The sequence below is a fragment of the Colobus angolensis genome, unplaced genomic scaffold (genome assembly GCF_000951035.1).
Source record: "Colobus angolensis palliatus isolate OR3802 unplaced genomic scaffold, Cang.pa_1.0 Scaffold79, whole genome shotgun sequence".
Lineage (NCBI taxonomy): Eukaryota > Metazoa > Chordata > Mammalia > Primates > Cercopithecidae > Colobus > Colobus angolensis.
Genome location: NW_012121709.1, coordinates 1,578,295 through 1,594,557, shown reverse-complemented (window position 1 = coordinate 1,594,557; position 16,263 = coordinate 1,578,295). Strand labels below are relative to the sequence as shown.

General features: G+C 50.2%; 1 protein-coding gene across 3 annotated transcripts in view; it reads right to left on the bottom strand.

The window, feature by feature from the left end:
* SDSL (serine dehydratase-like) overlaps positions 1 to 16,263 on the bottom strand; it is a 35,659-nt gene that overhangs the window by 9,024 nt on the left and 10,372 nt on the right. For 2 of the 3 annotated variants that reach the window (XM_011928692.1, XM_011928693.1), the window contains exons 5-8: positions 14,342 to 14,430; positions 12,999 to 13,226; positions 7,301 to 7,425; positions 5,901 to 6,291 (exon numbers count right to left, since the gene is read on the bottom strand). In XM_011928692.1, coding sequence (XP_011784082.1) covers positions 6,098 to 6,291; positions 7,301 to 7,425; positions 12,999 to 13,226; positions 14,342 to 14,430 — 636 coding nt within the window. In that variant the 3' untranslated portion in view covers positions 5,901 to 6,097. Of the gene's footprint in view, positions 1 to 4,365; positions 4,370 to 5,900; positions 6,292 to 6,800; positions 6,807 to 7,287; positions 7,426 to 12,998; positions 13,227 to 14,341; positions 14,431 to 16,263 lie in introns of those variants that run through there. The other variant, XM_011928694.1, reaches the window with a different exon arrangement.

Here is a 16,263-nt window from a genome sequence, read left to right as displayed (position 1 = left end):
GCTTGTGCAGAAAGGGACATTTATTGGCTTACAGAAATGAACAGCTATGGGTGCCCCCCTATTCCCAGCTAAAGTCCTGAGGGCCACTCTGATTGGACAGCTTGGCTCCTGGCCCACCCATGAACCAATCACCATGAGCATGGAAAATGTAATGCTCTGATTGGCTCAGGTCGGGGTCACATACTCCTCCCCCAGATTCAGTGACTTTCCTGCAGGACTTGTCAGAGCCTTTATATGAATACATGGGCAAATGGAACAAACAGTATTTCCCAAATGGCTTTAATTTTGAGTGACCACTATGAAATTGGGAGATATGTTGGGCCTGCAACTGGCTGGAGCTGAGTAGTGGCTAAGTCCTTTAGACCCAGCATAAGCCCTCCATTTGGCTCCAGTCCCGATCACTCCTTAGTGTCTAGCCCCCAGGCTGCTTCACTGTAGACATCCAAGTTTGACGTCTGGCTAGTGATTACATCACAAGTCCCAAATGCAACAATGTGAAGCACCACATTAAGGGGGAAATCAAGTAGCCCTCAATTACGATGTTTATTCCTTCATCAATGTTGACACAAGTATTCATGCACTCATGGACACAAACACACATGCATGCAGGTACACAACTACACAGATGCACACACAACCACAGTGGGGACTTAGGATACAAAGTGTTGTGGTCTAAATGTTTGTGTCCATCCAAAATTCACAAGTTGAAACCCTGACCACATGGTTTTAGGAGCTGGGGGCTTTGGGGGATGATTAGGTCATGGGGAGAGGACCTTTATGAAAGGATCAGTGCCTTATAAGAGAGGTCTGAGGCCGGGCGCGGTGGCTCAAGCCTGTAGTCCCAGCACTTTGGGAGGCTGAGACGGGCGGATCACAAGGTCGGGAGATCGAAACCATCCTGGCTAACACGATGAAACCTCGTCTCTACTAAAAAATACAAAAAACTAGCCGGGCGAGGTGGCGGCGCCTGTAGTCCCAGCTACCCGGGAGGCTGAGGCAGGAGAATGGTGTAAACCCGGGAGGTGGAGCTTGCAGTGAGCTGAGATCCGGCCACAGCACTCCAGCCTGGGTGACAGAGCGAGACTCTGTCTTAAAAAAAAAAAAAAAAAAAAAAAAAAAAAAAAAAAGAGAGGTCTGAGGCCAGGCACAGTGGTTCACACCTGTAATCCCAGCACTTTGGGAGGCTGAGGCAGGCAGATCACTTGAGGTCAGGAGTTCCAGACCAGCCTGACCAACATGGCAAAACCCCATCTCCACCAAAAATATAAAAATTAGCCAGGCATGGTGGCCTGTGCCTATAATCTTAGCTATTCAGGAGGCTGAGGTACAAGAATCACTTGAACCCAGGAGGAGGAGGTTGCAATGAGCTGAGACACACCACTGCACTCCAGACTGGGCAACAGAGTGAGATTCCATCTAAAAAATAAAATAAAAATAAGAGAGGTCTGAGAGACATCCTTCCACCATGGGAGGGCAATGTGAGAAGATGGCTGTTGATGAGGGCACAGGTCCTCACCAGACACCAAATCCTCACCAGACACCAAGACCAGTATCTTGGTCTTGGACTTCCCAGCCTCCAGAACTGTGAAGATGCATTTCCATTGTTTATAAGCCACCCCATTTATGGCATTTTGTTATAGCAGCCAAAACAGACCAAGACACAAAGTCAGTCTGAGTCATCACTTCCCCACATGAGAGTCAGACCATCCTTAGCAGGTGCTGGGGCACTTACTCGGCCCTGAACTGAGCTCCTGCCAAGGCTGAGGATGGGGTTGGGGAGGAGCAGGCCTGAACCTGGATCCCCCTTCTCATGTCCCTGCCTTGCGTGGGGCCAGCTCTGGGGTGAGAGCACCTCAGAATGAAAGGTGAGATTCCAAGCCTCCCTGTCACCTGGCTTTAAAACTAGAAAGAAGGACTAGATGGAGGTGAGGTCCCTGGAGGCGGAGGTGTTAGGGTCATCCTGGGGAGGGGACACAGGGAGCCTCAGCTGCTAGAAGCCACAGGGAGCCAAAGGGGCCCCCAGATTCAGGAGAGGGACCGCAGCTAGGGTGGGAGGCTGGGCATATCTCAGGCAGGTACACACACCTGGTGGCCCAGTTTGTAGTGTTTTTATGCAGCCTAGATAAACATAGAGAGGCCCTTGCTCCCCATTTCCCCAGCTGAGAGGCCAAGAAGGCAGAGGCAGAATTGGAAGAGCCTCTGCCTTTGGAACCTGTCCCTGCTATAAGTCATAGCAGCCATGACCTCAGCTTCAAACACTCCCCTATCTCCTGGCTCTCTCCCTGTGCCTCATCCCTGCTCTTGGCGTTCCTTGGGTGTCAACCAGGAAGGGCTAAACTGAGTTAACTGACATGTGTTATCTGGACAGGGTCAACAGCCCCCTCGGCTTCTTATCTCCAACTCGTTGAGACCAAGAGAGAAGCAAACAGCAGCTGACAAGTCTCCCAGGAGGGGAGCCAACAGCACGAGACCGTGGGTGGGGAGGCCCGGCTGGGAGACAGAACACCTGGAGCTGAGGTGGGCTCTGCAGCTCATCTGGAGGAGCATGGGTTGGGGGACTATCATCACTGGCTGAACCAATCCAGGGAGGCTTCAGGGAGGAGGCTGCACTCACACTGGGCTGTGAAGAACGTGTAGGATTCGGAAGCACAGCAGGCACAGCAGGCAGGGGACAGAGCTTAAGGAAAGGAGGTGTACGAGCCTGAGTGGTTAGACACATGAGCCTCAGATTTCTACATATCAGGGCTCCCATACAGCTGGATGACCCAGACTAAGTGGCTGAACTACTCCATGCCCCAGTTTCCTCGTCTGCAAAAATGGGGATAATAATAGTATCTACCACGTGGGTTATTAAATGAAACAGCTGCTGAAGACCATAGCATACTGTAGGTGCTCAATACATGAATAAATTCTAGTTCCCCTCATTGTTTGGGGAAGAATGCTCAGGAAACAGTAAGAATGGACATTTATTGGGCCGGGCGCGGTGGCTCAAGCCTGTAATCCCAGCACTTTGGGAGGCCGAGACGGGCGGATCACGAGGTCAGGAGATCGAGACCATCCTGGCTAACGCGGTGAAACCCTGTCTCTACTAAAAAATACAAAAAACTAGCTGGGCAAGGTGGCGGGCGCCTGTAGTCTCAGCTACTCAGGAGGCTGAGGCAGGAGAATGGCGTGAACCCGAGAGGAGGAGCTTTCAGTGAGCTGAGATCCGGCCGCTGCACTCCAGCCTGGGTGACAGAGCCAGACTCTGTCTCAAAAGAAAAAAAAAAGAATGGACATTTATTGAAAGACTAGCTATGTCGTGTCCACAGTAACAATCCTCCAATCACCCATGTTACGGATGAGGACACTGAGGCACTGAGAAGGAGCATCCTTTGCTCAAGATGCCCAGGCTGCTAAGCAGGAACAGATTCCAGGCTCAGGTCTGACTGTGTCTAGCTCTGGTGCTCTTAATGTCTCCTGTATTTGTGGAATTCACAAAGCATGACTCCAAGCAAATGCGGCTGGCTCCTGGGGGTTTCTGGAGCTGATGGGTGGCGGGGTTGAGGGGGGTGGTCCCTGGCTACCAAGAGCTGCATCTGGAGTGAAAGAAAAAATGAGACCAAGGCAGCAGGGGCACAGAGGGAGGTCACGGTTGCTCTCAAATCTTGCTCTTCAGAAAAGGAGGGGTTGGCATGGTGCCTGTAATCCCAGCACTTTGGGAGGCCAAGACAGGAAGATGGCTTGAGCCCAGGAGTTCAAGACCAGCCTGGGCAACAGAGCAAGACCACATCTCTACAAAAAATAATTTAAAATTGGCTGGGCATGGTGGCACATGCCTGTGGTCCCACCTACTCGGGAGGCTGAGGCAGAAGGATCCCTTGAGCCCAGGAGTTCTCGGCTGCAGTGAGTTAATGATCCTGCCACTGTACTTCAGCCTGGGCGACAGAGCGAGGCCCTGTCCCTAAAAAACAAAGAAGGAAAAGGAGGAGGCATCTGGCAAAGGGAACAGCTTGAGCAAAGGAAAAGAGATGGGAAGTGGAAAGTGGGCCTCCTATAGCACAAGGTGCTGCCTGAGGCCTGGAGAAGGGAAGGCACTAGCCCAAGGTCATACAGCCCACATGAGTCAGGAGAGAGGACGTCGCTGGGGGGCCAGGATCCAAGTTCTGCCAGGGCCTGTGATGCTGCACAGACCCTGCACTCTCTGAGTTTTGCTTCCCGGCAGGCTGGTGAGGGGTTGGAAAAGGTTCCTGCATGCCACAACTGTGTGGACCTCAGCATGCCCAGCTGGGGTGAGGGCCCCACAAGAGGTAGCCACCAGGAGAACCCAAGGAAAGGGTCTCTCCTGCCTGGAGCCAGCCTTCCCCATAGGAGACACTTTGCTGCCCCCCTGTGGCTCAAAGGAGTGCAACTTTCCATCCCCTTCTAAGAGAGACTTCCCAGAAGTTGGAGGTTCCCAATTCCAGGCACAGAACCTGCCCCTTCCCATGACCCACAGGTGTGTCCAGACCCACCTACCCTTTCCTACCCTTTCCTCAATATTCCACCACCACCTCTCTCACACACACACACAGAGTTCAGATCCAGAGTGACCCTGAAAATCAGTTTGAACCTGGATAGATGTCAATTGATGGATACACTGATGGATGGACAGACAGGTGGTCTAATGATGGCTAGATGGATGAATGTATCAAGGTATGAATGGATGGATGGATTATAGATGGATGGATGGATGGGTATGTTGATGGACTGATACACTGATGAATGGACAGTCTAATGATAGAGGATGATGAATTAATGGATTATAGATGGATGAATGGATTATAGATGAATGGATGGATATGTGGATGGATGGATACACTGATGGATAGAGAGAAAGACAGTCTATTGATGGATAGAGAAATGGATGGATGAATGAATGGATGGGTGGATGGACTATAGACAAATGGATGGATATGTGAATGGATGGACACACTGATGGATGGACAGACAGTCTAATGATGGATAGAGGAATGGATGGATGGATGGATGGATGGATGGATGGATGGATGGATGGATGGATGGATTATAGATGAATGGATGGATATGTGGATGGATGGATACACTGATGGATAGATAGTCTAATGATAGAGGAATTGATGAATGGATGGATGGATTATGGATGAATGGATTATGGATGGATGAATGGATGGATTGATACACCAATGGATAGACAGACAGACAGTCTAATGATAGAGGAATTGATGGATGGATGGGTAGATGGCTTATGAATGAATGGATGGATGGATTATGGATGAATGGATTATGGATGGATGAATGGATGGATTGATACACTGATGGATGGACAGACAGACAGCCTAATAATGGGTAGATGAATGGATGGATGGATAGAGAGATAAAAGATGGATGGTTGGAGGGATATGTGATCAGATTGACGGATGGAGAGTGAGACAAGTGATCACATATCCTAGATACGTGATCTTGGGCAAGTTATGTAAACTTTCCGAGCCTCAGTTTCCACATCTGTAAAACAGGGATGGTAATAATGGTTTTACTTCCTAGTACCTTTGTGAATGTTAAAGAAGACAATGAATAGAAAGTTCTTAGAAGAGTTTCTGGCATATAACAAGCACTGGATGAAGACTGGTGTTATTTTCCTCTCCTGCCTAGGCCTGAGAAGTGATAGAACATCTCCCTCTCCTTCCTGACCTGGTCAACCTGGGCTGGTCCACCAGTTAAAGGAAGCCCATTTAAGATCTCAGAATGGTTGAATTCCTTTAGAGACTGAGGTTTTCAAGTCTTGGCTTTGTTGCCTAAGATGGGGCTTGGAGTCACTTTATTACAGAAGTGGCAACAGGACTGTGGTGTGTCTCCTGTGAGCTCATTGACATGGGAAGATAGGATCCATAGCAGTCACAAACTCAACTCAGAAAGTATTTATTGGCCAGAGTTGCCGGAGAGTCAAAAGGAGCAGTCTGGGAGGGCTTCCTTCAGGAGGCAGCCAGTACAGTTGCACAGGGCAGCTTCCACTGCCATCCACCAGCACTGAGCCCTCCTCATCCAGCCACAGGAGTGTCCATGGGCCTCTCAGGGGTCTTTGGAGCCAGACTGGGACCCCTCACACCTGGCCCAGGTGGGTTTTCAGAGCCTGCAGCTCTCGGCTGTTGATGTTGTTACCTCCACACACGATGACCACAACTGAAGTCAGGGATCGCGGCAGGCAGCCCTTGGCCTGGAGCCTCCCCAGGAGGCCTGAGTAGATGGCTGCTAAGGCTGCCCCACAGGCAGGCTCCACCAGCATACGCTCATCATCTGCCGGGATCAGGTGAATGGAGAGAAGAGGGAAAGGGAAGAAGAACCACTCAGTGCTCAGCAGGCCCTGGGCACTGCAGATCCTTGCAGCCATCTCTCCGGCCAGTCAGCCATTCATCTGCTCTGCTGGCAATCCATCACTTGTCTCACGCTCTCCCCATCCATCAGCCTGGCCTCCTATCCCTCCACCCATCCACCTTTTATCTCTCTATCCACCCATCCATTCCTCTATCCATCATTAGACTATCTATCTGTCCATCCATCAGTGCACACATCCATCAACATATCCATCCATCCACCCATTCATAGCCATCCATCCATTCCCCTATCCATCATTTGACTGTATGTCCATCCATCAACACGTTCATTAATCAATGTGTCCATCCATCCATTCATTTCTATACCATTCATCAATCCATCACTTCATTATCCATCCGTCCATCCATCCACTGTCCATCTATCCATTATCCACCTTTCCATTCACTCATACATTCATCCCTTCAATCAACAAGCATCTATTGCGTGCCTACTACCTGCCATGCCCTATGCCAGGAAGGCCCTAGGGACACATCAGTGGCTAAGACACACCAGCCCTCATGGGGCTCACAATCTGTGATGTAGAGAGATAAGAACCAGGAGGTTATGAATACAGGGAGTGGTACATTAGAGGTCCCCAACCCAGGCAGGGTGGGGTGGGTGATCAGGGGAGGCTTCTTGGAGGAGGTGCCGTGATGGCTGATAGCTCTCAGTCACATCAAACCAATAGGGAGCAGGGCCAGCCAGAGAGAGGAGCAGCATGTACAAAAGTCTGGGGGCTAGAATCAGCAAGACACACTCCTTCTTTACCCTCACCCGCTTCCATCTACTCGACGTGTACTTACTGCACAGTAACTGCACACCTAGCCAGTGCCTGGTGCTGAGGATACAGATAAGAGAGAATACACTCTGGCTAGAGGACGCAGGGACTTCGTGGGTCTCTGAGCCCAGGTGGAGGACAGGGCTCACTCACCCAGAAACTGCTGCACAGCGCTCACAGCCTCGGCATCCTCCACCACTTCAGAGTGGATCTCGCACACACGCGTGCACTCCAGGGCCTGAGCGGCCACCGTCTTGGCACCCAGGCTCTTGGCCACGCTGCAGGATAGAGCAGGGTGGGGCAGGGAGACCAGGGGCTCAGGGAAGAGCTGGTGAATCAGGTTTCTCCCCAGCCCCAGCCACCCCCTCCTATCCTGCAATGGGCTGATTGGAGCTCAGCATTATAAGTCACAGAGGAGGTGCTCAAAAATCATGTGTCCTTGCTGGGTACGGTGGCTCACGTCTGTAATCCCAGCACTTTGGGAGGCCGAGGCAGGCAGATCACCTGAGGTTGGGAGTTCAAGACCAGTCTGACCAACATGGAGAAACCCCGTCTCTACTAAAAATACAAAAAACCAGCTGGGGTGGTGGCATATGCCTGTAATCCCAGCTACTTGGGAGGCTGAGGCAGGAGAATCGCTTGAACCCGGGAGGCAGAGGTTGCAGTGAGCCGAGATCATGCCATTGCACTCCAGCCTGGGCAACAAGAGCAAAACTCCATCTCAAAAAAAAAAAAAAAAAAAATCATGTGTCCATTGAATGAGTAACACTGTGCATCAGTGCCTCTGACTCGGCAACCCTGATCGAGCCATTCCTTCCAGAGACCCCAGAAAACCAAGCATAGAAAGGGATCTTTTCCATGTTATTCATTAATATCACATCTATACTATAAATACATTTTTTTCTTTTAAATTTTATTTTTAGTAGTGGCAGCGTCTCTGGCTATATTGCCCAGGTTGGTCTTGAATTCCTGAGCTCAAGTGATCCTTTTGCCTTGGCCTCCCAAAGTGCTGGGATTACAGGCATGAGCCACTGTGCCCCACCTAAATCGATACATTTTTTTTTTGAGACAGGGTCTTGCTCTGTGGCCCAGGCTGGAGTGCAGTGGTGTATTGTTAGCTCACTGCAGCCTTGAGCTCCTGGGCTCACATTATCTTCCCACCTCAACCTCCCAAAGTGTCAGGATTACAGGCATGAGCCACCACACCAGGCGGATAGCTAATGTTTATTAAATGTGTACAATGTGCTGGATGTATGGATATTGTTTTAATCTTTTCAACCACCCTTTGAGTTAAAAACATATCAGCTCCATTTTACAGGGAGGGAAACAGAAGCTCAGAGAGGTTAAGTAACTAGCTGAAGGCACACAGCTCATCAGTAGCAGAAGACACATTTAAGTCCAGACAGTTTGGCTCTAGAATTCATAGTCTTTACCTCTGTGCTTGGGATCACTACCTGCTGGTACCTGCTGTGAGTGGGGCAGTGTGTTTCAGGCCCAAGAGAGCCTTTGGGAAAGCCTCTGACCCCAGAGTGGCCCAGAACACAGATTCTGGAGCCAGGTTGCCACGTTTTGAAACTTGGCTCCATACCAGCTGTGTGACCTTGGAAAAGTCACTTCACCTCTCTGAACCTTCGTTTCTTCAACTGAAAGCAGGCTCATGAGATTATCATGGGGATTGAGTTTAAAAAAAAAAAAATTTCTTTTGAGATGGAGTCTTGCTCTGTCACCCAGGCTGGAGTGCAGTGGTGCCATCTTGGATCACTGCAACCTTTGCCTTCCGGGTTCAAGTGATTCTCCTGCCTCAGGCTTCTGAGTAGCTAGGATTAAGGTGCACACCACCATGGCTAATTTTTTATTTTTAGTAGAGACGGGGTTTCACCATATTGGCCAAGCTTGTCTCGAACTCCTGACCTCAGGTGATCCATCCACCTGAGCCTCCTAAAGTGCTGGGATTACAGACTGAGCCACTACACCTGGCCAAGTGAGTTAAAATATTTAAAGTGCTTAGAACAAGGCTGATGCTTAGTGAATTTGACAGAAGTGTTAGTTGCAGTTACTATTATTTCTACTGTGGTTATTTAAGAGCACAGACTTGTGGGAGAGATGGTGATGAATAAGCAAACACAAGAACCAGTCAATAAATGCACGTTGTGGTAAGTTAGTATGAAGGAGAACATCAGAAGGGGCATCTCCCCAAGGGGAGTGTTGTGGAGAGGGTCTGAGATGTGAGAGACAAGGATAAACCAGCCCATAGAAGAGTAGGCTGGTGGCTGGGGGTGGTGGCTTACGCCTGTAATCCCTGCACTTTGGGGCACTCAGGTGGGAGGTTCGCCTGAGGCCAGGAGCTCAAGAAGAATGGGACGCGGGGAACAGTGTGCTATGAAGAGGAAACAGCCTGTCCAAAGGCTCAGAGGTGGGAGCAACGTTACCCACTCAAGGGACTGGCCGGTGGCTGGGGCGCAGTGGGGAGCGGTCTGCATTTTAGCCTGAGAGATTGGGAGAGGCATCGATGGGTTTAAGTGGAAGAAGAAAAGGGTTCTGTGGGTTAGCAACGGAGGAAGGACACAGTGCCCGCTGGGGGCAGAGCAAAGGACTCGAAGGCAACAAAGGTATCAACGATTTCCTTCCTAGGCATAGACCCAAGAGAAACGAAAACACACATCCACGAAAACTTGTAAATGGATGTTCATAACAGCACTGTTTACAACAATGAATAGCCAAAAAGTGGAAAGGATCCAAGTGTTTGGATAAACAAAGTGTGATCTATTCATACAGTAAAATAGTATTTGGCCATAAAAAGGAATGAAACACGGACACACGCTACAAGGTGGATGAACCTTGAAAATATGATGCTAAGTGAAAGAAGTCAGACACAAAAGACCACGTAGTATATGATTCCATTCAAGTGAAACATCCAGGGTAGGCTGGGGCACGGTGGCTCACACCTGTAATCCCAGCACTTTGGGAGGCTGAGGCGGACAGATCTCCTGAAGTCAGGAGTTCAAGACCATCCTTACCAACATAGCAAAACCCCGTCTCTACTAAAAGAGATGCCCAGCCAGTGTAAGAGGATTTCCTCAGGGTAAGCAGGGCTGGCATTCCAGGTGGCAGGGGCAGGACAAGCAACAGCTCAGACATAAGACAGTACAAAGGATTTCCAGGTAGGCTGGGAGCAGTGGCTCATGCCTGTAATCCGAGCCCTTTGGACCCAGGAGGCAGAGGCTGCAGTGAGCTGAGATCACGCCACTGCACTCTGGCCTGGGCGACAGAGCCAGACTCTGTCTCAAAAGAAAAAAAAAGAAAGAAAGAAAGAAAAGAAATGTACATAATAGGCAAATCTGTGGAGACAGAAAGTAAAACAGCAATTGCCTAGGGCTGGGGTGGGGGAATAAGGGACATGGTGGGTGATGGCCAAAGGGTATGAAGTTTCTTTTGAAGGTGATGAAAATGTTCTAAAATTGATCGTGATGATGGTTGCATAACTCTGTGAATCTGCTAAAACCATCGAATAGTACACTTTATTATTTATTTATTTATTTACTTATTTACTTATTTATTTATTTATTTTTGAGACAGGGTCTTACTCTGTCGCCCAGGCTGGTGTGCAGTGGCGCGATCTCGGCCCACTGCAACCTCCACCTCCTGAGTTCAAGCAATTGTCCCGCCTCAGCCTCCTGAGTAGCTGGGACTACAGGCGCCTGCCACCATGCCTGGCTAATTTTTGTGTTTTTTAGCAGAGATGGGGTTTTGCCATGTTGGCCAGGCTGGTCTCGAACTCCTGAATTCAAGTGATCCACCCACCTCAGCCTCTCAAAGTGCTGGGATTACAAGTGTGAGCCACTGCACCCAGCCGGAATCGTACACTTTAAATAAGTAAACTGAATGGCATATGAAATAGATCTCAATAAAGATGTTATCCTTCTTTTTTTTTTTTTTTAAAGGCAACAAGGGTGGCGCAGGGGTTGAGGAGAGCTGTTACACCCATTCAGGGGAACAAAAGCTGGAAGAGAGCTGAATTCTCGAGATAGGATGGATGGAACTCAATGCGGCAAGGGGAGTCCTTATGACACCCAGGTGCCCAGTCAGAGCACCTGGATGGATGTTGTTGTCATCTACAGAAATCACACTCCAGGAACTTCCCTTAGTGCTTCTGCTGTGCCAGTCTCTGGGATGGGTATCAGGGACTCAGAGCTAAATCAGCCTGTCCTTACCCTCTAGCTCCTGCACCCCAGCCAGTAGCCCAAACCAGGACACAGCAGAAGAGTGACACAGACACACACAGGGTGCCCTGAGGGTCTTCCAGATGGGATACAGCTGCCCAAGATGTCGAAGAGGATTTCCTCAGGGTGAACAGGGCTGGCATTCCGGGTGGCAGGGTCAGGATGAGCAACGGCTTAGAAGTAAAATGGTACAAAGGATTTCCAGGGAGGCCGGGCACGGTGGCTCAGGCCTGTAATCTCAGCCCTTTGAGAGGCTGAGGTGGGAGGATTGCTTGAGCCCAGGAGTTCTAGAGCAGCCTGGGCAACACAGCAATACCCCACCTCTACCAAAAAAAAAATATTAAAAAAAAAAAAAAGAAAGAATTTCCAGGCCAAGATAGCACAGCAATGCTGGAAGGTGGATGCAGGCCAGGCCAGGAAAGAGTGGAGATGGTACCAGAAAGACGAGAAGGAGACTCGTGTCCAGGTATCATCCCCTTGAAGTTTTTCCAATTGGCCACCTAGAACTTTGTACACAGTAGATGCTTTAGGAACCTGACTTAAAACTGTCTTGATTTTATACACCTTGCTATAATATCCCATTACATCCTAAGTCCCAGTATCCAATGAGTGTTTAACAAAATCTGGAGAGAGATTGTACCCATACTGGGTTAAATCATGCCTCCTTCCGAAATGCATAACCAGGCCGGGCGCAGTGGCTCACGCCTGTAATCCCAACACTTTGGGAGGCCAAGGCGGATATATCACGAAGTCAGGAATTCGAGACCAGCCTGACCAACATGGTCTACTAAAAACACAAAATTAGCCAGGCATGGTAGCGCATACCAATAATCCCAACTGTTTGGGAGGCTGAGACAGGAGAATCACTTGAACCCAGGAGGTAGAGGTTGCAGTGAGCTGAGATTGCACCATTGCACTCTAGCCTGGGAAACAGAGTGAGACACCATCTCAAAAAAAAAAAAAAAAAATGCACAAAATGTGCATTACTTGGAAATAGAGTCTTTGCAGATGTAATTAGTTAAACTAAGGTGAAATTGTACTGGATTAGGGTGGGTCCTCAATTCAATGATCACGTTCTTCTTAAAATTTATTGGCTTTGGAGGGTATGGGGGAGGACAGGTTCTTTGCTAAGTTTCCCAGGCTGGAGTACAATGGCTATTCACAGGGATGATCACAGCACACTACAGCCTCAAACTCCTGGGCTCAAGCGAACCGTCCATCTCAGTCTCCCAAGTAGCTAGGACTACAGGCGTGCACCACCATGCCCAGGTAATTTTTGTATTTTTTTGGTAGAGACAGGGTTTCACTATATGTTGGCCAGGCTGGTCTCAAACTCCTGACCTCAGGTGATCCGCCCGTCTCGGCCTCCCAAAGTGCTGGGATTACAGGCTTGAGCCACCGCGCCCGGCCGAAATCTTGTTTTATGAATTGATTAGGTTTAAATGAATCATATTCTTCATCTCCTTTTTCAGTACTGCCTTCTAACTCAGGTCCACTTTACTGTGGTTGGAGTCCCAGGACCAAGGACAGCCTTTTGGGTGCTCCCTGTCTCCACTGGCTGGGGCTGGAAAGCCTTAGGCAGTGGTACCCCCACCCTCCAGCCCCTACAAATGTCCCCAGCCCTTACCCACCTGGTGATGTCTGGAAGTGTGACCAGCTTGCCGGCCGTGATGGCCGCATTGAAGCAGTGTGCCCCATGGGTCTCCATGGCAATGATGGGTACATGCTGCCAGCCCACCTCCAGCAGGCCAGCCACCACCCCGGCCAGGAGCCCCCCACCCCCGACTGCCAGCACCAGGGCACCTGGTGGGGTCCTCAGCACCTCCTTCAGCTCCTGCACTAGGCTGGCGTGGCCTTTCCTGGGGAGGAGGGTGAGAGGGAGGGGCAGAGTAAGGGAGGACCCCAGCCCCAATGGCTCCTGGGGTGGGGGGATTTACCAGGGGTGGGTTCCCTGCCCCCACATATACATAAACCCCTCCCCACCATCCCCATCCCATCTGCAGTAAGGGGAGAGGAAGTGCTGCAACAGTTACTTCGCTCAGCTTCCTTCATTCTCTTTATTTTTATTTTTTTGGATAGAGTCTTGCTGTCACCCAGGCTGGAGTGCAGTGGCGCGATCTCGGCTCAATGCAACCTCTACTTCCCCGATTCAAGCGATTCTCCTGCCTCACCCTCCCGAGTAGCCGGGACTACAGGCGCGCACCACCATGCCCAGATAATTTTTGTACTTTTAGTAGGGATAGGGTTTTGCCATGTTGGCCAGGCTGGCCTCAAACTCCTGACCTCCGGTGATCCACCCGTCTCGGCTCCCGAAGTGCTAGGATTACAGGCGTGAGCCACCGCGCCTGGCCTCGTTCATTTTCTTTATTACGGATTTGCTTGCTCATCCCCTCCCATCTCCATCAACCTCCCAGGCCCTTTCTAGGACATTACCCCATTTAGCTCACTCGCCAGCTTTGCAAAGAGGCAACGGCAATGTGTGGTTAAGAGTGGACAAGTATATCACTTGGCACCAGCCTGACTACAGCTCTGGCACTGCAGCCCTGAGTCTCTGCCACATACTTAGCTGTGTGACCTTGGGCAAGTTGTTTGACCTCGACGTGCCTCAGTTTCCTCACCTATGAAATGGGGATAATAGCACCCACCTGTAGGGCTTTGGGGAGGGTAAACGGAACAGTGCAGGAGGATCCATTAGCCTGGTGCCTGGTCCCAAAGCACGTATTCAGTAAAGGAGACTTGGTACTATCACTTCCATTTTACACACATAGAAACTGAGGCACAGGATCTGGGATGCTTTGCACAAAGTCCCACAATTCCCAAGGGGGCAGAAATGGGATCCGAACCCATGTCTGCCCGGCTTTGAAGCCTCTTCTCCCCTCTGGGCCTCAGTTTCCCCTTCTGCCCAATGGGAGGACCCTGACTCAGTGAGGGTCTCCCAGCTCTGGACTCCTGAGGAGAGGGGCGCCAGCCTTACCATATTAGGGGGTGGTCAAACGGGGAGACATTCACCCAGCCGTCCCTCTTGGCCAACTCTTGTGCCCTCAGATTGGCCTCATCCCAGACCTACAGAGAAACCAAGACCCTCAGAAGAGCTGGGAGTGGGGCTGCTATGGAGGCCGGAGCAGAGGCCCAGGCTCTCCTTGGTGGCCCCAGGAGCCAGTAGTCTGGGGACACCTCTGCAGATGAGACCAGACCTGGTGCGGGCCCAGAGGCCTCCTGAGAATTGGACAAGTACTTCCAGGTGGACAAACAGATGCCATGTGCTTTCCGCAATGCCCAAGGGACCTGTCCTGCTGGCACACTATGAAAACCAGGCCAGGACAGCCAGGGAGGCTGAGAGCGGGTCAGCTCCAAGGTCAGCCACATGTGCTCACTTCTAGCCAACCAGTAGGGGAGAAGCCCCCTAAAATCAAACCCCAGATAGCAACTTGGTCACCATAGAGTATGTCCGTGAAAACCAGCAATGGCCCAGCTGATGGTCTGCTAGTTGAGTTCAAGCAGCCAGAGAGATGGCGCACAGGGCCAGCCCTGACCATGATGGATGCAAGCCAACCACAGCAGAGTGAGTTTTCTCTTCTCACTGGCTTGGCCTCTGTGGCGGAGATCCACGTCCCCTGCTCATTCACACACCATTGACAGGCTTTCTTCCCTTCTCTGACTCATTTCTATACTCCCTACCAATGCTTCCTGCAATCACCTCCCAAATAAACCACATGCACCCCAGTTCTCGTCTCAGTGCCCGCTTTTAGGAGAACCCAAACTAAGACAGCATTTCAGAGGGACCCCATGCCCCCTGATCTCAGCAGGAACCAGATACAGAAACTAAATGATAGACAATGGCCTCCTCTCCCAAGGGAGGGGCGGAGGGTCACAAGGAGGGCAGAAATAGCCCCTGCTCATCCTCAGGGCCTCTGCAGTGCCTACTCTGTGCCCAGTTCTAGGCATGGGGACTCTTCAGTAGGACAGAAGCCAAGAAATGGTCTCTGACCACAAGGAATTTCCCATCTGGCTGAAGAGAGGAGTCTCACTCCCCTGAGTTACTGAAACAAAAAATACACTGTTGATGCGAATGCATATTAGTTCAGCTCCTGTAGGAAGCAGTTTGGAGATTTCTCAAATAACTAAAAATAGAATTACCATTTGATCCAGTAATCCCATTACTGAGTATCTACCCAAAGGAAAATAAACAATTTTACCAAAAAGATCTGCATTTGTATGTTCATCACAGCAGTATTCACAACAGCAAAGACATGGAATCAACCCAGGTGCCCATCAATGGTGGACTGGATACAGAAAATGTGGTGCATATACATCATGGAATACTATGCAGCCATAAAAGAGAAGAAGATCATGTCCTTTGCAGCAACATGAATGCAGCTGGTGGCCATTATTCTAAGAGAATTAACTTAGGAACAGAAAAGCAAACACTGCATATTCTTACTTATAACTGGGAGTTAAACACTGGGTACACATGGGCACATAGACACTGGGGACTCCAAAAGTGGGGAGAGAGGGAGAGGGGCAGAGGTTGAAAAATACCTGTCAGCCGGGCACAGTGGCTCACACCTGTAATCCCAGCACTTTGGGAGGCCAAGGCGGGCAGATCATGAGGTCAGGAGATCAAGACCAGCCTGGCCAACATGGTGAAATCCCGTCTCTACGAAAAATTAGCCAGGCATGGTGGTGTGCACCCGTAATCCCAGCTACTCAGGAGGCTGAGGCAGGGGAATCGCTTGAACCCGGGTGGCAGAGGTTGCACTGAGCTGAGATGGTGCCACTGCACTCCAGCATGGCGACAGAGCAAGACTCCATTGAGAGAGAGAGAAAGAAGGGAGGAAGGGAGGAAGAGAGGAAGGGAGGAAGGAAAACAAAGAGAAAGGAAGAAAGGAAGAAAGA